The 25,461-nt window shown below is 43.1% G+C and overlaps 1 protein-coding gene across 1 annotated transcript in view; it reads right to left on the bottom strand.

Annotated features, from left to right (window-relative positions):
• The window catches only part of KPNA6 (karyopherin subunit alpha 6), a 56,493-nt gene that overhangs the window by 7,904 nt on the left and 23,128 nt on the right, over nt 1-25,461 (bottom strand). The window contains exons 2-9 of the mRNA XM_043992211.1: nt 8,414-8,547; nt 7,412-7,504; nt 6,616-6,715; nt 5,638-5,732; nt 4,956-5,087; nt 4,363-4,451; nt 3,110-3,209; nt 1,965-2,128 (exon numbers count right to left, since the gene is read on the bottom strand). Of these exons, the coding sequence (XP_043848146.1) occupies nt 1,965-2,128; nt 3,110-3,209; nt 4,363-4,451; nt 4,956-5,087; nt 5,638-5,732; nt 6,616-6,715; nt 7,412-7,504; nt 8,414-8,547 (907 nt within the window). The remainder of the gene's footprint in view (nt 1-1,964; nt 2,129-3,109; nt 3,210-4,362; nt 4,452-4,955; nt 5,088-5,637; nt 5,733-6,615; nt 6,716-7,411; nt 7,505-8,413; nt 8,548-25,461) is intronic.

Raw genomic sequence — 25,461 nt, 5'->3', positions numbered from 1 at the left:
AACTTACACAGCTCTTGAAGGCTTGCTAAGTGCTTTCCAGGTATTAGCTCATTTCCTCTTTTTGTTTTTCTCCTTTCCTCAGAAACTTAAAGACAGTGATCAAATTCCCCCTAAGTCTTCTCCCAGTTTTCCAGGTGTGCAGCCTTGCTGTCATGCACAGCTCCTCACTCTCACTTAATCCTAAGTGAGTGTTTCTAATCTTAAATGCTATCCCTTCTCATTCCTTAGTTCAGGTCTTCATCATCTCTCTCCTGGGCTATTTCAAGGCCTCCCAAGTGATTTCCAAGTCTCAAGTTTCTCCCCTCTCCCATTCGTCCTCTATCAAGTTTCCAAAATGATCTTCCTCAAGTGCAGGTCCAACTGTCACTTACTTCAGTCAAAGCGTCTCCAGCTGCCTCTGGCTCCTATTATGTAGGGTATCCCAAAAGTCTTAGTGTAGCTATTAATGCTTAAAACTGCACTGAACCTTTGGGGACATCCTGCATCTTATTTCTTTATTCCCTTCTCTAGCCTTGTTGCAATTTTTCACACTCCATCTTTGGGCCTTTCCTTTCCTTTTAAAAAATTAAGTTTTTACTGATATCTTCTGTTTCTTATATCATCATAGTTAACCCAAGTATTCTTCTCCATTTCATAACAGAAAGTTTTTTAGAGAAGAGAAAAAAAATCAGCATAACTGATCAAAACACTGAAAAAGTCTGTATTCCAAAAGACTCATGATGGAAAATGCTCTCCACACCCAGAAAAAAACTATGGTGTCTGAATGCAGATCAAAGCATACTATTTTTTTCCTTTGCGGGGCAATGGGGGTTAAGTGACTTGCCCAGGGTCACACAGCTAGTAAGTGTCAAGTGTCTGAGGCCCGGATTTGAACTCAGGTACTCCTGAATCCAGGGCTGGTGCTTTATCTACTGCTCCACCTAGCCACCCCAAAGCATACTATTTTCACTTTTGCTGTTGTTTTTTGTTTCTTCTTTCTTGTGATTTTTCCCTTTTGTTCTGATTCTTCTCTCACGACATAACTAATGTGGAAATATGTTTAACATGATTGTACTGTATAACCTATATGCTTGCAGGCTTTGGGAGGTGGTAGGAAAGGGAGGGGAAAAAATTTGGAATTTAAAATCTTACAAAATGAATGTTGAAAAGTATCTTTATCTTTACACATAATTGGAAAAAAAATACTATTAAAAAAAATACAAAGACCAGATCTGCAAACCCACGCAGCATGTAACCACCTCCTGAGGGCCTCCCACCTCACAAAGGGCCAGGTTGTAGGTGTCCTCTTGTATCCTTGCTTGCTCTGTGCCTTTTCAGTCACTGTCCCTTGTGCCCCATATCTCCTTGTAGAATCTCAGCTCGAGCACAGGCACAGACACAAAGCCTGGTCTGATGCCAATGGCGAGTGTCCTGCCTCCTTCGCTCCCTAAAATGCCTGGCATTGATTCTGTTATGGTAAACTCCTTGAGAGCAAGGACTGATTCATTTCTGTCTTGGCACCCCCAGCACTCTCCACAGGACCTGGCATGGGGCTAGCCTGGCACATAGTAGGAAGTCAAAAATCCTCTTCTCAGGCAAAATACCCTGTTCCTTTAGTAATGTCATCAATGATAACCACTAGTACTCCACTGAAAGCATGATCAATGTCATTACCTCCATTTAACAAATGGCAAATTTTAGGCTCAGAGCATTTCAGTAATTTGCCCAAGGTCAAATAGTTTGAACACATCAGTGCCAGGACTGGGACCCAGCCTGCTGATTCTAAGATCAGTATTCTTCCCACTAAAGAAACTGGTTGGAAAGATTTTCCAGAGCCAAGCAGTCAAGGCGCTCCACCCATTCACAACCAGTCTGAAGCTACAAGTAATTCAGGGGAAGTGTCCCTGTAGACCACACCCCAATTCAGGTGAGCCTACTGAAAATGCCTCCTCTTTGCTGTGTCAGGTTGGCTATCCAGCACTCACATTAAGAGCTCCACCAATCTCCGACAGACCCCAGAGTCTATGACAGCTTGAATCTTCTCATTGGGACCATCCGACAGATAGGAGAGGGCCCAGCATGCATCTGCCAGCAAATCTGAATCACTGCTGAACAGCAGGCGAGACAGCACAGGCAAACAAGGCGATACCTGCAGAGGAACAGCGGGGGCAGTTCAGACTGAGCAGTGGCAGTAAGGCTGGCCCAAGGCCACAAGGCACTTCTGGCAAGCATCTGTTCTGCCTTCTGACCAGAGCTCTAGCCCCCAAACTGGCTCTGGGGAACACAGCTTGAAGTCCTTCTGTCCCTTGGATGGGAGAGGAGGCAACTTTCTCCAGAAATGACCACCTAGGAATAACAGGGATAACCCCCATGGCTCCTCATATTTCCAGAAGCCCTTCATGGCTTATTAAGTACTTCCTGGGCAACCCTGTAAAGTAACTCCTAATAATACAAGAATTCTTCTCTTCTCCCCATTTGACAGATGAGAAAAAGGGGGCTGGTTCTGGGGAGTGAGGTGACTTGCCCAGAGTTACAAAGTTAATTGATAGTTTGGTTGTTTTTTTTTGTAGGGCAATGAGGGTTAAATGACTTGCCCAGGGTCACACAGCTAGTAAGTGTCAAGTGTCTGAGGCCAGATTTGAACTCAGGTCCTCCTGAATCCAGGGCCAGTGCTTTACCCACTATACCACCTAGCTGCCCCAGTTAATTGGTTGTAAAGCCAGGATACTCACCAATTTGTTTTGATTAATGAGTGCTCTTTCCACCACTACCTCCCCATGCTAAGACCCTTTTCTGGGATAAGGACTTTCTGGGAACCCCCCCAAAATGTAATGAACAAGGTTGACTATATGATACAGCAGGAAAAGCCCCTTCTCTGCACCTATTTTCTATTTTTCTTCTTTTTTTTGGATGAGGTAATTGGGGTTAAGTGACTTGCCCAGGGCCACACAGCTATTAAATGTCAAGTGTCTAAGGCCAGATTTGAACTCAGGTCCTCCTGAATCCAGGGCCGGTGCTCTATCCACTGCACCACCTAGCTGCCCTCCTGCACCCATTTTCTACAGAAAACTTGCAGGACTCTGGCTCTGCATAGGGGATTACAGGGAGAGGAGATGCACAATGGGCTCACCTTCTCAAACTCGGGGGGTGGATTCTTTCCTCGGCACAGGTTTGACAGGGCCCAGACAGCATTCCGGGTCATCGTCACACGTGTGGATTTGGTGAGGAGTCTGAGGGAAATGCAGCATAGGAAGTCAACCTTGGGGTACTTGGGCCTGGGTGCAGAGCCCAGAGGAGACTCTAGGGATTTTCTCCCACAAACCTGGGACTCTAGGTGGGACCAGAGGTTGAGCCAAGTGGCACTGCCACCTTATACCACACAAGTGGCTAGGAGAATCTCCTGACAGTGGAGCCAGAGAAGCTTGAACTTCAGCAATCTTGGGGCTAGTAGCCCCAACACTCATTTTATGAGGCGGTTCAGACTGGCCAGCTATTCAGCGCCTGCTTACTATGCTGCTGATTTAGGAGAGCTGTTGTTTCACAGGTGCTATAAGTCTGATCAGAGGACATATTTAGAGCTGAAGGGACCCCGAGAGACCACCTAGTCCAAACCTTTCATTTTATAGATGAGGAAAGTGAGGGAGATGATATGGCCTGCCCAGTGTCACTCAGGTGGGAAACCTTCCAGGTGGGATTTGAACCCAGGGCTTCTGACTCCAGATACTGCACTCATACTTTTCTCCAAATCACAGCTCCTTTGTCTTTTAGAGGGGGGAATGTCTCATGAATTGCTACAGCTAAAAAATGTTCCCTGGTGGCCAACTTTCTGATGATAAGCCTCTGTTCTTAGGTGGCAGATAGAATTAGTCCCTGGGCTTGTGTTCAAGGTCTTTTCAGCTGAGTGGAGCAGTTTGGTCCTAAGGCACATGCACAAAATGATGGTTTCTGAAACCACAAGAAAGATAGGGTCCCCTGGATTTACCAGAATTTCTGGTCTACCTAGGTTCAGAATCTTATCAGATAAAGATATGTGATTAAGAAAGAGCAACTCTCCTTGGAAAGTGGTGACTTGCATAATGGCATGAACACCGTCCAGCTGTTTAGTCTAAAACAGATAACTCTGGTAACCATAATGACAATCTTCAAAAAACTAGAGAATGGCCCAATTGGACTGGAGCAATCATTAGTGAGCAGGGGAGGTAGACCTTGTATGCAAATCTCTTTCTCTTCCCAACACACCAGCAGCCTCTTTGAATCCCTCATATCCAGAAGCCACTGCTTGTATAGCATTTCCTTCAATTCTTCAACCCAGAGGTCACACTGATTGCCCACTATTCAACAAATCCCAGGATGCCCTGGGCTGAGGGGCCTGTGGTTACTCACATCAACAATGGTGGGAGGATGGAACAGCTCAGGACATAATCTCTGCAGACAGAGCTGTCACCTGCTATGTTTCCCAGGGCCCAGACTGCCTGAAAGAAATAATACGGTCTTCTTAACGACACAGCTCATCTGGCTACAGAGAACGTTTGGGTCATCTGGCCAACATGGATTCATTTTACAGATGAGGACAAGGACTCATTAACCCAGAGGGATGAATGATGTGCTTTTAGGACCCACAGGCATTAAAGAGAGCTGGGATCCAAACCCAGTGATCTTTTTGTGGCACTACAAAGTCCATGTAAACAGACACGCAAGCCCAGCTCCAGGGTCACAGTACATTCTATATGGCTTAGCCCTCAGGCCCAGTCACTTCCCCTACCACTTTCTCTAAATCTCAGTAACTCCAATGACAGTCCAACCCAGATATTCTTGGAATGAGGGGGAGATCGGCCTGGGAGCAGCATCTTTAGAGCCCCTTGGACAAGACCTAGACAATAAGGAGTGACCAACTGGTCACAGCCTCAGTCAGAACTTAGGGGAGGGAGACTGTCTTGTCATGGGACTCTGTACTACTACTCCCCGCAGCTCATTACCTGTTCTTGTACATCCTCAAAGTCTGAGTTAAGTAATTCTATGAAGATAGGGACAGCCCCGGCTTCAATGACAATTTTGGTCTGTTGCGAGGTTCCTGAGGCAATGTTGGTCAGGGCCCAGGCAGCTTCAAACTGAAAGAGGCACAGTGGGAAATGGATTACTGGTGTTTATGTGGAGGAGACTGGAACTGCAAAATGTGGGATAGGGTGTACCCATTAAATGTATCCCATGGTTCAGGAGGCTCCCTCCCCACTTATGTGGAACAGAACCCAGAGGTTGGTGATGAGAACTCCTTCCTCCACAGGAGCCCCAGACCAGACATGCAGCAGGACCCTCCCTAGAGGTCAGGCTGGGGAATCATAGCATGTTAGCGCTGAAAAGGACCTTCAAGATCATTCAGCCCAACTCCTCATTTTACAGGACTCGAACCCAGGTCTCCTGACTCCCAGTCCGGTGCTCTTTCCATTACACCACGCTGCCTCCCACTCGAGGCTGCCTGGTTTCAGGTGGTCTTGAGGGCGAGGGGGCAGATCCCATTTCTTGCCAGCTGCCTGAGGGGTGTGGGGGAAAGCCCTGTCACACCCTCTCGCTCCCCCCGCCCACCACCCCAAGCTTAACACAGCACTTGAGGCAGGCAGCGACCCTGCTGGGCCTCTGTACCCAACATCTCCCTGTGATCACCTGTAACGTGCAGCACTCGCTCCTCTTCAGAAATTCCACAAACCTGTCCACTACTCCAGGGGTATTGATCACCTCGTCTATGGGAGGATTAGGCTCTGAGGGGAAAGGCAGAGAATGAGGAGAGGTCTAGGCTACCCCCTGCTCCCTGGCTGGCACCTCCACTCCATCTGGTGATAATAGCAACACTTCAAGCAACACATGTATGTGAGCTTCAAACAACATTCCAAGGCCCCGCCTATGTAAAATGTCTGGGCTATATATAGTCAGTCACCACTAAGCAGTTTTATGTGACCAGGTCACCCCAAAAGTTCTAATATGAGTAAAATGAGGGCGAGGTGACTAAACTGGGTAAGGAATGCCAAGAACTCACAAAAGCCCTTCTTCTATACTGCATTAACATATCCCTTCCCCCTCCCATCTGTGAGTGCCTCAGTTTCCTCGTGTGTAACGTGGGGATTATTACTTAGCTATCTCTACTTTCATAGAGAAGCCACAGAAATGCTGACTTGTTATTCAGAAAGCAGGTGGCCCTGAAAGATAACCATTCTTTTCTTTGTTACTACAGGGCTCCCAAGGCTCAGAAAAACTTCTGGAACCATCAGAACTTAAAGGAATGTAACAGACTCAGAGAGGAATCCTGGCAAAGATGGAACTTCATAGCCCACTTCACAAGATGTCTCATACAAATCAGTCTGCATGGGAATGCCTTCTAAAACCTTCTTGACTAGTGGGCATTCAGCCTTTGACTAAAGGTGTGCAGGTGAGGGGAAACTCTAATGATTGCTGAGTTGAAATCTACCTGCTGAAGCCATCACCATATCTCATCTGGGGCCAAGAATCAGTCTGACTTCTCTGCCCCTTGTCAGTCTCTGAGGGTTTGGCTTCTCTTTTCCATGCTACTATCTCTAGTTCCTTAAAGAGAGAAATGTACTGCCAAGCTATGCCACTATTTCCCTCCTGAGTCCAAGAGCATCTTACCCTTTGAGAGCAGCTTTCGGAATTTCTGTGTGGTTGCTAACTGCAGGTCAGAGTCTTCAGAAAAGAGCATCTCCACCATCTCTCTTGTGATTACTCTATCCTAAAGGAAAAGGATAGAGCTGGGACTTGATGAGTAATCAGAAAATCTAGTTTCCAAGTTCCAAGAGCCCCTTTGAGTTTACACCCAGAGCATCTACTATGGAAAGGCTCATAGGGGTAGTAAGAAAATGCAAATAAAAATACTGTTATAGGATTTAGTGTTAGAAGCAACACTCAAAATCATTTAATCCAACTCATTATAAAGAAGAGAAAATCATGCTTTTGCCAATGAAAAACCAGCTCTAAGTAGCAGAACCCCAACTTCACTCCAAACCTAGTGCTTTGTCTCCTATTATCTACTCCCTTTATGCTCACTACATAGAGAACATTGTAGGATATAAAGATCATTCAACAAAGACAATTCCTCTAAGCTCTATCTCATCTACTGCTGCCACATAGCTTAATGAGGAAAAGATTTGTTCAAACTCTATTCTTACTCCTAAGAATTTCAGGATGGAAAACAATTATCACTACCTTCCACATGACTTCCCCTTGGTGTCTGGTCTGTAAGAACTATTAGGATGACAACTGGTCTAACCAAGCAGGGTGATTTTTTTTTTTAAAGACAGTGACAACAAAAGAAGAATCTCTCCCAGTGTAATTGTGGGTGTTAGTTAACAGGAACCAATATGACATCATGCCCAATCTCAGTTCTGTGAAAGTAGGAACCATCTAATATTTTATACTCAGGCCTTACCCCAGTGGTGGAGCTGACATAGGAGTCCATGAGTAGTGTGTCAAACATAGCGGCATCTTCATTGATTAGTTCTACATTTCTTCGTTTAAAAAGCTGAAAGTAAAAAATTAAGACAGCCAAAAGTCCATCTTTCTGTTAGCAGACTCATCCTCTTTTGACATCCGTCTATATCTATAGTCAATGGTATTCAGATAGCCTATCCAGAAGATGCACTAATTTGGACAGGACTGATCAGTGTAGAGGTATATAACTTAGTAGGCTCCAAACTCATACCAAGAGCCAAGAACCACTTTACTTGGTAGGGAAACCCTAAGAGGATGAAACCAACTGAAATCAGAATTGCCAGCTCTGCCAATAGTATGTGAAAGAGTGGATCTGGAAGTTCACAGCAGGAGGTAGGAGTTCAAAAGCCATTTTGTTTTCATCTTATAAATATCTATATATAAGAAACTGACCACAATAGGAGAGGGGTCATAAACAGGTGTTTAGAGGGATACAGGACATATATGTAAGACATGGCCATAGCCCTTGAGTGTACAGCCTATTTGAGGAAGCAAATACCTGAAAATAACATATGTGCCATGCTTCTGACACAAGTCCTAGATAAATTCTATGGGCAAACTTAGAGCCATGATGGTTAAGGAAAGTTTGATTAAGAGGTGGGAAGAGTGCTGAACTTTAAAGGCCAGGTAACAAACAGACAAGCAGAAAGGACTCAAGGCAGGGGACGTGATGCAAGCTGGGGGATGGCATGGAAAAAAAAGAGAGGAAGGCAAACACATGGCTTGTTCAGCAAGGACAAGGAAGAAACGAATTTGGCAGGGGCCTTCCTTACATCTACCAACAGGCTCTTCGCAGGGAGATGGGAGTATGATTAGAGATGAGGCCAACGCAAAAGTTCTTGCCTCACCGTGCAATATCCCCTTTAATAGGGGATTGCGGCAAATCCTTTTCCCATGCTTTCTCCACCTTTGCAGAAGCGGTGGTTGCTTCCATCCTCACCTGTTGCTCTCGTTTCTGCTTACGGAGCTGGATCCCCTCTTCCTCTCGCCTCCTTCTCATTTCTTCTGGGTTCAGTGCTTTGTTCTTATAGCTCTTCATCCGGTAATTGTCCTTTCCTGGGCTCGCCATGGTTTCTAGAGAAATGAAAGAATAGCAGCCATCATCTATGAGAGGAGATTCCCTTACCTGGTTCTCTCCATCCCCCAAAGTGGGCCAAGTCTAGAATACCTCTCCCCAGCCTGTTCCCAGATGCTTCCACTGGGTATGGGTCTTGCCCATACCCACTGACTTTTGAAAAGTAACAACAATGGTAGGAATCTTATTATACAAAAACTCATACTTGGAGAATTTGCAAATCAGGGAAATTGGTAAAATCTTTCCCCTAAATCCAGAAATAATGACAATAGCTGACATGTATAGAGTGCTTTAAGGCGAACCCAACACTATCTCTTCTTCCTCTAATCCTCACAATAACCCTGTGTGGAAGGACACTTAAGTACTTCAATTTGTATGTCTCACATATAAAATGCAGGCCCTCAGGTCCCAGATCCAGTGTTTTTCCCATTAAATTATGATTCTTTTTTATAGAAAGGCATTCCATGTAAAAAAAAATGGTTTTCTTTATGCACCAGATGGTTAAGAGAAACAATGTTTTGTCGACATTGAATTCTGTAGAATGAATGATCCTACAAAAGCACTTTTTCTGATTCCTGTCCCTGTCATAGCCTCTCTAAAGAACTAAAATCTATAGTTGGTACTTTAAGCCAGAAAAGGTGAGCTGAGCTCTTTATATTCTTTCAGTTGTCATATAGCAGCAGTTATCCTTCAAATCATCGAAGATCAGATGACACATCTGAAGGCACCTTGGATATATTAGACTAATCTGATTCTGAAAAAAAATGTCTCCATTACAATATACTCAATAGTTCATGTCTAACCTCTGTTTGAAGACCTCCAATGAAGGGAGACCCCACTGTCTTCTGAAGCAACTCAATTCACTGTTAGAATACAAATTTTCCATATGACCAGCTTACATTTGCCTCTTTGCAAATGCTATCTAATTCTGTCTGAGTTCAAATCCTGCCTCAGAAACTTGCTAGCTATGTAACTCTGTGCAATAAGACATTCAACCTCTGTTTGCTTCAGTTTTCTCACCTACAAAACAGGAACAAAAAAAAGTACCTATACCCGAGTTGTATCAAACGAAATAAATTCCTTAGCACAGTACCTGGCATACAGCAGGTACTTAATAAATGCTTGTTCCCTTCTCTTTCCCTCTTTTCCTTCTGAGTTACAGTTCTACAAGCCAAACTGGTTACTAGACATTTTAAAATTGATGTTCTAGAAGCATATCAAACTCAACATGTCCAAAATAGAACTTATCTCCCTAGGACCCATCCTTTTCCCAGTCTTCCATATTCCCTAGGAGAACCACCATTTTTTCCAGTTATACTGATTCACAATAGGGGTGATTCCTTATTCCACTTTATTCCTTATTCTCATTTACCCTATATATCCAATCAGGCGCCAACCTGGCTGTTTCTTTTTCGACAACTCTCTCACATGCATCCCCTTTTCTCTACTTACCCTCAGGACTTCTCACCTGAATGACTGCTCCCTACATTCCCCTCTGACTCCAATCCATCCTCCATATAGCTGCCAAAATACTATTTCCAAAGCACAGCTATGGCCATGTCATTCTCTTGTTCAGTAAACCAGTGGTTCCCTATTACGTGTACAATCAAATACAGACTCTTCTGTTTTGTATTCTACTTTTCCAGCACTGCACATTCCTCTCCTTTACACACTCACTATATAGTTCAGCCACACTGACATGACTATTTCTCCTGAACAGCCTTTCATGCCTGAAGAAACTGAAGCCCAGAGAGATGACATGATGTGCCCTAGGTCATTTGTCAGGCATATACTGACCTAGATGAACTTCATTATTCTTTCTGAGAGTGTGTAGTTCTGGGATTCCTTCAAGGCCTGGTTCACATTTACTTCCTTCATGAAGCTCTCCTTCATTCTGTTCCTCCTCATCACTGCATCTTGAAATCCCCAGTTCCCTTCAAGGCTCACCTCCATGCCACCTTCTACGTGAAGCTTTACCTAATACTTGCAGTTGCTGGTGTCCCCAAGCATCTCCCCCTCCCAGATAACCCTGCCTACACCTCTCTCTGCCTCTGTATTTGTCATCTCCCCGAGAGACAAATCTCTGAAGGCTGGAGATATTTCTCTTTTATCTTTCTAGATTCTGAGTCCAATAGTGCCTAGCACATAGTAGGTGCTAAATAAATTCCGACTGACTGACTGATTATAGCTAAGAGGAAGAAATGAACAAGGAAAGAGGGCTTCCTTGAGGTGTGGAAGTTGAATCAAAAGGGATGGCAAGGTTATCTAGGTTCATCTGGACCTAATCAATATACCTTGGACAAGTAGTCACTTAATTTTCCTGGGCTTCAGCTGAGGACCTCCAAGTCAACAGGTACTTATTAAGTGCTTACTACATGCTAAACACTGTACTAATTAAGTATAATGGATCACCAACACCTGAAATATAATAAAATAAAGTGCACCAAATGAAAACAGTTACTGCCCTCAGAGTTCACATTCTTACGGGGAAAGAGAATGCAAACAATTATGTCCATATGAACTACAGACAGTAAATTGGAGGTAAAAGGTCCATTCCATTCCCAAACCCAGGATTCTTCCACAGCATTCTAGTGGTTTTTTAATCACTGTTTGAAGATCTCTAGTGGAGTGGAAGGAAAAGGAACACGTATTTACTTATGGCATTGTGCTAATTATTTTACAAATGCTATCTCATTTGGACATAACCTTGTTTTCTAACGGGACCCATTCTAATGTTAGGAAGCTTTTCCTTAAATAACGCCTAAACCTGACTTATACTCTACTTATACTTCTACAAGAAGACCCCTCTGAAACATATGATGGCAGCTACCAGCTTCCTCTCAGTAATCTCCAGGATAAATACATCCCCATTTCCTGCCTACCTCTAATGTCTTTCCACTAACCCTCAAGGTCAGGCCCTCATCACCTCTCACCTATACTACTGTACAATCTCCTAAACGGTCTTCTTCTGTCTAGCCCCTACCCTGTCCCAATTCACCCTTCACACAATTGCCAAAGAGACATTCCTAAAACACAGATCTTACTTTATCGGTGATAAAGCACTGGCCCTGGAGTCAGGAAGACCTGAATTCAAATTTCACCTCAGACCCTGGGCAAGTCAATTAACCCCAATTGCCTTAAACATCCGGGGGCATCTCCTCATGCTGATGTATATCTTGCCACTGGACCCAGATGGTTCTGGAGGAGGCAGTGAGGTTGGTGACCTTGCATATAGTCCTGCCTCACTTAAATCCAATTCAGTGCAAGTCATGACATCACCCCATGTCATGGTCCTCTTCAAGAAAGAGCTAACAAGAACAACTCAAGAAGCTTCACAGACTCTTCATCACCTCTAAGATAAAGTAGAAACACCTCTGTTTAGCATTTAAGGCCTTCACAAGCTAACCCCAATTTACCTTTTTAGACTAGTTACACATTTATTGGCTCTTAAGATTATGTTGTAGGGGGCAGCTAGGGGGCGAAGTGGATAAAGCACTGGCCCTGGATTCAGGAGGACCTGAGTTCAAATCCAGCCTCAGACACTTGACACTTAACTAGCTGTGTGATCCTGGGCAAGTCAGTTAACCCTCATTGCTCCACCAAAAAAAAAAAAAAGAAAAGAAAAGAAAAGATTATGTTGTGTTTCAAGTAACACCTTCTTCCAGAGGTCTTTGCTTGTAGTCCTTAATGTCTTTCCTCAGAAATTACTTTGCATTTATTTTGCATAATCCAGTGTTTACTTATCCTGGAACTTGGCCTTAACTCACCCCAAAAGATTGTAAATTGCCTGAGGGCAGAGAATACCTGGCTTTTGTTTTGCATCCACAGCACCCACCACAGCTCCAGATACACAATAAAGTGCAGTTATTCTTTCCTACTTGGATAAACAGAGAATGGACTAGCTCTCCTAAGTATCAGACAACCAGACTTTATTTCCATCAGCAATCTCAGGAGAAATGCTTAAAGAGACACAGATAAGGATATAAGGTATGATTGTAAGTGTCCATGGCCACGTAATTACTAAGTGATAGGACTCTAAGCCAAATCTTTTTTTGTTTGTTTTTTGTGCGGGACAATGAGGGTTAAGTGACTTGCCCAGGGTCACACAGGTAGTAAGTGTCAAGTGTCTGAGGCCGGATTTGAACTTGGCACCTCCTGAATTCAGGGCCAGTGCTTTTATCCACTGCGCCGCGACTTTTGACTTGAAGACTGTATACCATGTAGTTTCCCATAGAAAGAATAGGAGCTTTTACTCTGAGGTACTCTCTCACACCTATCCAATTGGCTAATGTGACAAAAAAGGAGAATGATAAATGTTGGAGAAGATATGGCAAAATTGGAACACTAATGAACTGCTAGTGGAGCTGTGAGCTGATCCAGCCATTCTGGAGAGCAGTTTGGAACCATGGCCCAGCAATACCACTACTAGGTCTATATCCCAAAGAGATCATGGGCTTTTTCCAGAACAGGAAGGAGTAGCCCCCTCCTCCTCCTGCTCCCCCACCCCTACTCCCAATCCATCTACTCAACTAGCTGATTAGCAAGAAGAGGTTCTGAAACTTCCAGTAGACAATAGCTGCTATCTGTAGTTAGCTTTGACTTGCTGTGATCCATTTTGCCCAAAATCCAAGGTTTGGGTGAGTCTCCCTTTCCTGTTTAAGAAATCTAGGGAGGGGGATCTAGGTGGTGCAGTGGATAAAGTACCAGCCCTGGATTCAGGAGGACCTGAGTTCAGATTTGGCCTCAGACACTTGACACTTACTAGCTGTGTGACCCTGGGCAAGTCACTTAACCCTCATTGCCCCGCAAAGAAAGAAAGAAAGAGAAAGAAAAAAGAAATCTAGAGAGTCCACCTTTTCTGTCTTCAGAAGAGTGGCTAAAAACAGCCTTTTCCTTTCCATTCTCTCCCCAACACTGGCTATTTGTAAAGGTCATCAAGGAAATAGGTAATGATGGGACTAGAAGCAGAACGGCCATGCCCAACTTTCCATTTATAGAGTTCATTTAGTCTTTGGAATTAGAGGTAGAAAAGATCTCAGAGATCATCTAATCCAACCTTTTTGTTGAACTGAATTTAAAAAAAAAGAATTAATCCCAGTTTCAAGTGCCTACCTAAAGAAACTCATGCTCCAGCCTGGTTCTCCCCTTAGATAAGACCTGAGGTAGCTCATTTCTGTGGACCAATGTAATAGCTGTTCAAGGCACCAGTGGTTTTACTTATATTGAAGCCATCCATGATATGTAAATACTGGGAGAACCAAAACATACCAAATCACTTTTTTCTGCCTCTTTTTCTTTATGTTTTGACATTACATCTATGAGGATATTAACTGCCACTAATGCTTTAAGTTTCTGTTCATACCTTGCCTCAACTATTGTGATCCCTTTGTTAAGTCAAAAAATTACAAACTACTAAAGCTTGAGCCCCTCCTGCCAAACTGAGCCTAATCACACAAAAATGATTAAAAAAAGTCTCTGTATGTTTCTGTTATACTTATTTAAAAAACACTTTCCTAAATCCTTATGTTCTATTTTAAGTATCAATAATGCACCTCAGTTTACCCCAGGATCATAGATTTCAGAGTTCAAAGGGGGCTTAGAGGCCAATGAATCCAACTGTCTCATTTTACAGATGAGGAAACTGAGGACTGAGAGGTCAAGAGGCCACACAGGTATGAAGTAGCAGAGTCGGAATTTGAATCCAGACTAGATATGGCCTATGTTGAGATTTTAAAATCATCTTTCCATCAAAAAAATTATTATAACCATCCTCAATAAGTGGGTTGCATCTAACATTTTTTCCCCCAGTTTCAAAGCACCCTATGGCAATTATAACCAACTGAGGGAAAACGTAACCCTGGTTTGTCACAGAGTGGATATGACATTTCTTCAAGGATTGTAACCACTTGGACAAATAACCTACATTTAAAAGGCCTAGAGTTATAGGAATGCTTTGTAGTTAGTCTTTTCAGCATCCTCTGGGGACCTTCCCTGCTATTTTCTCATCACTGAAGAGTAGGGGTCCTTCACAGAACAGAAGGAACAATTTATTATTTTAACCCATTTCATGAATTTTGTGGCCACAGCAACCCTTTGCTTCAGGGCCACCCTTCTGTTGATAATATGCCCTCAATTTTTCTGAGGACTAGTCTGGTGCACCTGCTGTCCATACCCGTTGAGAAAACAGTCACCTTCAAAAGAGCAGGCAGCAGCACTGGTTCTGAAAGCGAAACTAGAAAAGGAGGATTTCATCCATATATTCCAGAGGTACTTGGAGTATCAGGTGCCTTATCTACTTCCCAACAAAGCTTCTTATTTTTAAAAAGATTAGCCTGAGGTCGGCTAGGTGGAGCAGTGGATAAAGCACTGGCTCTGGATTCAGGAGTTCCTGAGTTCAAATCCGGCCTCAGACACTTGACACTTACTGGCTGTGTGACCCTGGGCAAGTCACTTAACCCCCATTGCCCCCCCCCCCATTGGCCATGGGGGCAGCTAGGTGGTGCAGTGGATAAAGCCCCAGCCCTAGATTCAGGAGGACCAGAGTTCAAATCTGGCTTCGGACACTTGACACTTACTAGCTGTGTGACCCTGGGCAAGTCACTTAACCCTCATCGCCCTGCCCCCCCCCCCAAAAGACTGGCCTGTTTTCTCATTGGCTTAAGTACCAATACAATGCCTACTTTAAAAAAAAGTAAATATATGGACTCCCAGAAGACATAAGTTGAAAATATTAGTAAAAGGAAGAAAAGTTCTAACAGAGTTTCATTTTTTCTCTTATTTTATTTTTATATCAATTACATGTAAAGTTCAAATTCGGAGTTCCGAATTCTCTCCCTCCCCTCCCCCTCCTCGAAAAGGCAAGCAGTTTGATATAGATTATACATGTTTAGTCATGCAAGACATGTTTCCATATTAGCCATATTGCAAAAGAAAACAGACCAAAAAAGAAGAAAAATAAAGGCTGCTTTGGTTTGCATTCAGCATTCAGATTCCCCCATTAGTTCTTTCTCTGGGGGTGGATGGCACTTTTCATAAGTCCTTTGGATTTTTAGCAGTTTCTTAACCTAATGTCCATGAACTTGCTTTTAAAACACTGTGATAACTGTATTTCAATAGAATTGGTTTCCTTCCCAGTCCCATCTATTTTACTTAATGCATTTAAAAACGCTATTCTGAGAAACTGTCCACAGGCTTCACCAGACTTCCAAAGAAGCTAAGAGTACTTGGCATAAATTTATAGATGACTAATCAAAAATGAGATCTTAGGAAAGCAAAGAACATAAGATTTAGATGTAGAGGGTGCTAAGAAATGATCAAATCCAATTGTTCATTTTAGAGTTGAGGAAACCAAAGTCCACAGAAAGAAAAGTGACTTGCCTAAGGTCACACAGGCTTGGCACAAGGGCCAAAATTCAAACCTGTGTCTTCTTATTCTATATCCAGTCCTCTCTCCACAGTAACACATGAAAAACCGTAACTAGGACCTCCCAGAGCACAGCTCCTTGTGAACTCCGTAGGGCTGGAAGGGTCACATCATATGTCTAGTTATGTTTCCCTCCAAAGGGGTTTGTTTACCCATTAAAGTATCGGTGACTAGTCTTTTGGTAAGAAAAAAATACCTTAAGGGAACATGGCTTTATGTAAATGAGAGAATCTCTAGCAAAGAAATGGCAGGTGTAGGGGTATCTGGCTTTCTGCCCTTACTACAGCCAGACTGAGATCTTCAAAGGATGGATGCTGTCAGATTGTAAAGTTCCACAATGCATTAGAGCTCTGTCCACATAACATTAATTAAACGAAAGAGGTAGGCAGTTCTGTGGATAGACTCAACCCCAAAGCCAGGAAGAACTGGATTCCAGTCCCGTCTTGGATACATAGTAGTTGTGTGACCTTGGACAAGTCAATTAACTTCTTAGTGTTCTAGGCAATTCTAAGACTCTATTTAGGTTACAGAGAAGGCAGTTTTCTTTACCACTAAAATCACAGGCTCAGTCCCCATTGTTCCCAAAACTTTAAGCATCTAGGGGTGCAGACCACAGAGTAAGATACAAAAGCTTGGCCATTTCAAGCATTCTTTGAGCTTTTTACTACCTAGAAGGATAGATACAAGCACAGATAACCATAAGACAATATTACAGGATAAATTTCATCAGAGATACAAAATCCTATGAGATCTTAGGACAGAGGGGCAAGAATCATGGAGAAAGTGGAATAATTTAGGGTGTCCCTTTAAAAAAATTCTATAGGCAAGGAAGAGGAAGGTCATGCTGGGCACAATAGCATGGGTGTAGGAGTGTGAAGGGTGACAGAAAATAAAACAATTCAACTGGACGTTAAAGGCTATGGAGAAGAGAAATTTGGGAAGACAGGCCAAGTAAAGCAGTGCCAAGGTAGAGAGGGTCTTGAATTTGCATTTTAACACGGAGGCCAAAGGGATCCACTAGAGAATTTGGAGCTGATGTGCCATGCAAGATCTATACAATGGAAAAATGATTCTGGTCAACAGTATGAATGAAGTCCTGAATGCATGTTTTGTCACAGTTTAGGCAGGAGGTGAGGAAGACCTGGTCCTTTGTCTAAGGCGATGACTCTCTCTAGTGGGAAGCCCACAACTTTTAAATTGCCTTTGCTTAGTAAACAATGTTCAAACACCTCGGACCCTAGATTTTTACAGGATTTTGAGGGCCCCATTAGCTGCAGACTTTTCCTGGCTATTGTTAAGGGCTAAAATTCTAGCTAAACAGTCTAAAATATCTAATGAGTGGTCGCCAATAAATTATAAGCTTTAGCAAGAGTTAGACTTTTAAGCATTTATTAAGGAGAATAAGAATTTGGTAAAGAGAGAAGAAAAGGCCTAGATTCCTATCTATTAAAGGGAGAGTGCATTTCTAGCTCCCTTCTCCACCAGTGTCCTCAGGAAAAGAGAGAGAGGCAGAGCAACCGGCTCCCCCTTCCTCCTCCCACCAGCAAACGTCACTTCCTGACACCAAAGAAAAGACGCATGGTCCTGCCCTCAAAGACCTTCCTTCATGGCAGAGCTTTCCTATAGTAAGTCTCCAGTAGGTGGCGTCATTCCAATCATTACACTATACCAATCCAAAGGAGGAAAAGACTCCCTTCTGCAGGGAAAAGACCACTCGTACAGGAATTATCAGGTCAACCGACATGCCTCCCACCAAAACAAGGAAAGGATAGCCATATACGTGGCACACGTCTTGGTTTGTCCTGTTGTCATTCACTGTCATTCCATGTTCATGGATGTCTTACTGAAGAGACACCCAGATTTCATGGGCACAGAACTGTAAATCCTCAGTCCTAGTTATGCTTGTCCTTGGACAAAGAACATAACAGTTCAGTTTTCCCATCTGCCAAATGGGCAGAATTTCCTATGTGGACATCCAAACATTATTCTTATCTGTGTGCATTCATGCTTTATCTCCTACTTAGAATTCCCTTCCTTCTTCCTTTTGCCAGTTTAATTTTCAAGGTCCAGATCAAATCCTGTCTTCCATGAATCAAGAATGACTGATGCCACCCTTTGACCCAGCAATACCACTTTTGGGTCTTTTTCCCAAAGAGATCATGGAAGGGGGAAAAGGACCCACATGTACAAAAATATTTATAGCTGCTCTTTATGTGGTGGCAAGGAATTGGAAGTTAGGGGGGGGGTGCCCGCATCAATTGGGGGAATGGGCTGGACAAGTTGTGGTATATGAATGTAATGGAATACTATTGTGCTGTAAGAAACGATGAGCAGGAGGAGTTCAGAGAAACCTGGAGGGTCTTGCGTGGGCTGATGATAAGTGAGATGAGCAGAACCAGAAGAACATTGTACACAGTATCATCAACGTTGTGTGTTGATCTACTGTGATGGACTAGATTCTTCTCACCAACGCAATAGTACAGAAAAGTTCCAGGGGACTCATGATGAAAGAGGATCTCCGAATCCAGGGAAAAAAAAAAAAGGAACTGTGGAGTATAGATGCTGATTGAACCATACTATTTCTTTTGTTTTTGGTGCTGTTGTTTTTCTATTTTGAGGTTTTTCCTCGTTGCTTTGATTTTTCTCTTATAACATGACTAATGCAGAAATATGTTTAATGTTTTATATATATATATATATATATGTATGTATATATAAAGCCTATATCAGATTGCCTGCTGTTTAGAGGAGGGGGGAGGGAAGGAGAAAAATCTGAAATTGGAAAGTGTGTATAAACAAAAGTTGAGAACTATCTTTACATGTAACTAGAAAAAAAAAATACTTTTATCAAAAAAAAAAAGGAATGACTGATGCCTCTACTAATAGGACAATAGTATTTAGAGCTCAGCAGGAATTTAGAAATCTTCCAGTCTAAGCCCCTCATTTTAAAGATGAAGAGGCTTAGAGATTTTATTTACATAGTGGTAAAATACCACAGTAACAGTATAACTGAGCTAAGATTCGATTAAGGTCGGCCCAGACTTCAAATCTGCTGCCGATGGTCTATCCCATGGAAAATAACTGGATCGATCAGAAACTTAATGAAATTGTGATGAGCATGAAGAGAAAAAAGTCCTATAAGAATAGAAAAGGGAAATTACCTTAAAGAAAAAAAGCAAAGGACGAGATAGCGATAACACAGTGTAATTGCGTGCAAACAACTGTGACGATTGACAAAGAAGCAATATATATGTGTGCGTGTGTATTATATATATATATGTATATATGTGTGTGTCTGTATGTATATATATTTATGTATAAATGTATGTGTATATATACACACACAAGGCTAGATGCAAGGGCAGGTAATAGAGGATGAATACAAAAGTTTGGCACAATCTTGTATGAATAGTCAATACCAGGTCAATGTTAACTAAAAAGATTTCCAGCAGAGAAACTCAGGGATTTGTACTTGGACCAATGCCATTTAACCTTTTTATCAATGATTTATTATATCCTTTAAAAGAAAAGCAGGCTGTAAATAACAGAGCTCAAGGTTTCATGTATAACTGTCAGACCTTTGTTTTATTATATATGAAAATTCTTATTTTAGTTGATATTGAGAATTAAAAAAAGTTATCAATGAACTGGATAAAGGCATGGCTGGCATAGTGACTGAATGTACAGAGGACACAAAACTGAGTGGGCTGGCTAACTCGCAGGTCCAAAAGGGGCATTCACAGGTTGGAACACTGGGCCAAATCTATTTAAGGTGAAATCTAATAGAGATACATGTATAGTCTAACACTTAGGTTCAAAGAATGAACTTCATACACGTAAGATGGGGGAGCTGTGACTAGATAGCAGAAATCTGGGAATTTTAGTGGAGTGAAAATTCAATGATAACAGAATGATAAGGTAGCCACGAGAGCCTGAGGGATGAAGCTGGACTGGTAATATTCTCACTCTAGTCTACCCTCATCAGACTAAATTTGGAATATTCTGTTCCTGGAGTCAGGAAGGCCCATGGTCCAATCTAGTCTTGGGCACTTACTAGTTGGGTAACCTTGGGCAAGTCACTTCTGTCAGTCTTAAGTTTCCTCAACTGTAGAAGGGGGATAATAATAGGGTTGTTGTAAGGATTACATGAGATCATTTTGTAAAGGGTTTAGCACAAGGCCTGTCACATAGAAGGTGCAAAGTGTTAGCTATTATTATTACTACTACCATCACCACCAGTACAACCTTTAAGGAAGGGCACTGGTAAAAGATGGAGATTATCCAGAAGCATCCATCAGGCTGGTGAAGGGCCTTGAGTCCATGAGAGGAGGATGAGTCTAGGCCAGGGAAGAAAAGATCTGTTGAGGATATGATAGCTGTCTCCAAGTAGCTGAGGCTGTTGCATGGGAGAGGGATTAGTCTTGTTCTACTTGGCTCCAAAACACAAAATAAGGAGAGCAAGGAAGGGTAGAGAGTAAGGGAAAGTGCAAAGAGACAGGTTTGGGCTTGGTCTGTTGGGAAAAGCTTCCTACAGTTAGAATGATCCCAATGCAGGTTGGACTCTCTTTCATGGGAGGTCATCAAAGACTGGACAACTACTTCGAGGTATGTTTTAGAGGAGAGTCTTTTCTAGTTTTACAGGTTGGACTAGAATGCTACTAAGGCACCTTCCAGTTTTGGAGACCTGCAATTATATGGCTTTTATGGCAGTCTCAAGGCTCCAGGGATTTAAAAATGAACTTGTGAGATTAAAAATAGAAAGTGAAGAGAGATGGGGCAGATAGGAATGAAAACGATTTTGCCAACAGAGTACAGTAACATGAAGGCTATCCGAAGGAGTTCTTGACCCTTGAGGGGAATGCTGTGGAGGAGAGGTGAAGAAGGTTCGATATCTGGTGAGCTGGGCTGGGACCTCCCTGGGATGACAGAACACAACCAAGTTCTCACAATGTGTCAAAGCCACAGCCACACTGGGCACAGGTCAAAAGCAAGGAAGCTTATGATACTCTGGGTACTCCTAGGTAACTAATGGCTATTCAGTACAGGTGGGTAACAAAAGTCCGCCATGTTGCCTATTAAGTTTCATTACCTGACAGTTGCTTTTTCATGCCTGAGATCCAGATCCACCCAGGGTGGCTGCTCCTCGGCTTGCTTCGGCACAGAACTGACAAGAGGAGCTAAAAGGGTGATTTTCTGACTCTATTGGCATCACCATGGCAACAGGAGGATCTCACAAATAACTGGCTTATGACTTCACTGGAGGACCCAGGAAGGCCAGCTATAATGATTAGAAGGGAGGAATTTACATGGAAACATCACCTTAAACAGAAAACAAGACCTCAGAACAAGGGCCAAAGGAAGAAACATTATCAGAGAGGCTCCTTTTAGATCTTGGTCAGTGCCTTTGTTATGGGCCAAGGAGGGCTGCTTGATTCAGGCTGGAGACAGAAATAGCTTTCTTCCACTATTCAGGTACTTGCTATCTAGATAACCTTAAATGACTGACATCATTTCTCTGGGCCTCAGTTTCTTTAGCCTTAGAATGGTGGGGGGAGGGGGAAATCTTGCTCTCTAACTAGCTTGTGGACAGAGCCGCAGTCTATCCAAAAGTACAGGAAGGTGGATCGGGATTGGACTCAGTGATTGCCGAAGTAGTCATTCACAGATGGTGATCAGTTTGGAAGGAAGCTCCCAGCAGAAGGCCCCAGGCTTGATTTACTTTTTACAAATTTACAAGTGCTGGGCATTATGCTAAGTATGCGAGGGATTAAAAAAAAAAAAAGGCAGAAGCAAGCTAGGTGTTGAAGTGGGAGTAAGGCACCTCCTGGATCAGAAGTACCTGGGTTCAGGTCCCACCTAAGACACTTGCTAGCTGTGTGACCCTAGTCATGTCACTTGGCTCTCATTGCCCTGCCAAAAAAAAAAATAAAAACGGCCAGCAAAACCAGTTTTTGCCCTCGAGAAGCCTATATGCTGACCAAATTTGGATGAGACAAAGATGGCACAGTGGGTCTCCAGAAAACCAGCAGACACAAGGTGGGGAAGAGTTAACACACTTGATGACAAAGTCAGGATCCAAAAAAAGATCTTGGATGGGTCTACAGCAATAGACCAAAGAGATGGAATTTATTTATTAATTTAGTGTAAGCTCAGAACATGTATTTTTTTTTAAGAAGTCATGATTTTTATATAGAAAGATAAGTATGATCGTGAAAAAACAGCCCAACTGTCTTTAAAGGACCTACATTAAAAAAACAAAACAACCTGACGGGACCAGGTATTTTTTAAAAATCATGTACAGCCTTGGCCTAGAGTCAGCAAGACTCATCTTCGTGAGTTGCAAATCTAGAGACCACGAGACATCTGAGCTGTGTGAGGCCCCTGGGCATGTCACTTAGTCCTGTTTGCCTCAGGTTTGCCCCTCCTCGTGCGGCATAAAATGGACTGGAGGAAGAATATGGGCAAACCGCCCTTCAGGAGTTCTGCCAAGAAAACCCTAAATGGGGTTCACAAAGGAGTCACACACAGACAAACAACAACAAGAAAATCATGAGGGGAAGGGCATATATTGCAGATAGTTCATTTTAAAAAGATCTGAGAGGGGGGCAGCAGAGGTGGTGCAGAGGGATATAGTGCACCCAGCCCTGGATTCAGAAGTAACCTGAGTTCAAATCTGGCCTCAGACACTTGACACTTACTAGCTGTGTGACCCTGGGCAAGTCACTTAACCCCCATTGCCCTGCCAAAAAAAAAAAAAAAAAAGACCTGAGAATTAAGGGGACAGAAAACTGAATATGAATCATCAGTATAAAACCGTAGCTTGATGAAAGCCAATGAGATCTTGTGCTACATCAGAAAGGTATAGTGTCCACAATAACGGAGTGAAGAGTTTCCCTATCCTTTCCCCTGGTCAGATCGCATTTGGAATATCACATTCAGTTCTGGCCACTCATGTAAGAAAACAGATAAGCTAGCGAGGATCCAGAAGATGACAACCAAGACAGGAAAGGGCTTCTAAATCATGTCATGGAAGAGTTGGCTGAAGGAACCAGAGATGCTTCACTTGGAAAAGACGTTGGATTTCTTCAGTTAGCAGAAGAGGTCACATGGAAGAAAGATGGATTTGTCTTGCTTTCAGTCCCATGGGGCAGAACAAGCATTTAGTAAGTATTTGCAAGGCACTGTGGTAGGAGCTGGGGACCCAGAGAACGAAGCAGTCCCTGACCTCAAGGAGCACACATTCTGTGGGGGAACCAAGCTGTATCTACAGAAGCAGAAATGCAATAAACTTAATAGAGAGGGTGGGTGTGGGTGTGGGAAAGACCTTACAGAAGAGGAGGAAGAGAAGAAGGTTGGCTCTTGAGTTGAGCTCTAAAGGAAGTTAGGAATTTGAAGCAGTAGAGGCAAAGAAGGTACATTAAGGTCTGGGAAAAGGCTGTGGAGTTTCAGAAATTCAGCATTCTAAGCTTCTGTCCACAGAAAGACCAGATCAACAGTGTCTCACAGTTGAGACAGGGACCTAATCTATACTCTAGGCCCACCTTTTATAAATGATTATGCCTAAAAGCACCCTTTAGCCCCAACTCTGTCTTTAGGAGACAAATTCTCTTCTGTTAGTGGGAAAGGTTTTTTCACTGAGTACCTGTTGAGCTTGATATGGGATGGTAGGAGAGATTCTCAAGATCCTAAACATTTCTGAAAAGTGAAAGAACATTTATTAGCTCCTGTGCTACATGCTAGGACTTGTAGAGCAAATAGGAATTAGAGTAAAGTCTAGCAGGCCACATTGAGATGGGAGCTCTTCAGGAGGTATGATTTTGTTCATTGTATTTCTAGCCTCAGTGTGCCTCAAACCTAGTGCCAGCATTAAAGAATCATTTAATTATTAATAAATCATTGTTTGTTGATTGAGGGCGTGGTCTTTGTCCTTCTATTCCTAGCAGAGGAACTAGAATGCGGTAGAAACTTAATAAGTCCTTGTTGATTGGTCAAGAACATGTGACAGGGCAACAGAAGAAGCCTAGGCACCCTAATGCTATCTTCCTTTCCTCACCGGCACGTGCAGGTCCAGCTTATCTTCCATCTACACAAAGCACAATTAGCAAAGAAAATGTCCAGGTTATGAGGTCAGGGAGAGAGAATGGATCCAAAACACATTCCAAAGTCAAGTGGAAACTACAGCTGGGCTGACTACCAGCTTCTGTCACCTCTGCTAGTGGTTCTTTGGTGAGTTAGCATGGTCTGCAGCCTAGCCCAGGGTCTATGACTCAAACTGATTCCTCTGAAGCCAGTTCTGAACTATGGATATTTCTCCCCCTCACCTCAATCCAGCAGGCCTGCCATAAGGCAGGAACCGTAGGCCTAAAGTGGAACTCTGGCCCATCAGACCTGGGACTGACAATAGCTCCTCCACTTCACTTGTTGGGGAGCCTGGGTTCTTTCAGTCAACTGAAAGAGTTCCTCGTTCTGGGCGCTGCTCCTGGTAGGGACTACAAGGGTCCTGTAATGAGGAATGAATATTAGTCTGCAAATGAGGGGTTAAAAGAGAAGAAACTCAGTGGGACAATCCAGTATACAATGGAACTTTTGAAAGTTCGGGAGAAACAAAACCTGACACTGAAATGAGATATAATGCTTGGGTATCAAGAGTCATTTAAAGAAGGGAGGGGAGAAGAGAAACAGAAGTATTTCAAGGCAGTGCTGTCAAGTTGTAAAAATCTTCTGTACCAGTTCTGAAGTTTCCCTAGCATTTAAAAATCCACCCAAACAACCCAGCTCAATTTTCCCCACTGTGAATCTAGGTACGACTTTCCTTTCCCTCTATTACTGGTTTGCATGAGTCCAATTTGTTTCCAACTTCAACAAAAGCACAATACTTCGGAAGATGGATACAAAACACATTTCCAAGTCCCAGTGTTATCCATGGCCCTCACTCCCTGCTATCAGTACACCTCACCCTATCCATGTTCCAAAGATCCTCAACACTGAAATTTAATATGGCCCTCAGGATTCAACAGTTTTCTTTTCCTTTAATACAACTTCCTGTCTTCATGGGATCCAGCAACATGAGGAATTATAGGCAAAATGTATCTAGGAAATAGACTCCTTTTCTTCCATTTCTTCCCATAAAGACAAGAGCATTTGGGACAGATTTTGTTGGGATTACCCAGCCACCAATGGGTCAAAATACGATGACCTATTTGGGGGGGGGGGAATTGGAGGGCAGAGTTGGGGGGGTCGGCAGCACATGGAGGCACAGCAGTGGAGGCAGGGAGACAGACAACAGAATTTCAGAATTGAGATGATTTCTGAGGTTGCTTCCAGCTCTAGATTAATTTTCTCATTTTATGGGGGCAGCTAGGTGGCAAAGTGATAAAACACTGGCCCTGGATTCAGGAGGACCTGAGCTCAAATCTGGCCCCAGACACTTGACACTTACTAGCTGTGTGACCCTGGGCAAGTCACTTAACCCTCACCGTCCTAAAATAAA

This window comes from Dromiciops gliroides, chromosome 3 (genome assembly GCF_019393635.1).
Source record: "Dromiciops gliroides isolate mDroGli1 chromosome 3, mDroGli1.pri, whole genome shotgun sequence".
Lineage (NCBI taxonomy): Eukaryota > Metazoa > Chordata > Mammalia > Microbiotheria > Microbiotheriidae > Dromiciops > Dromiciops gliroides.
Note: the sequence above shows the minus strand (reverse complement) of the source record. Positions and strands in the feature narration are given on the sequence as shown.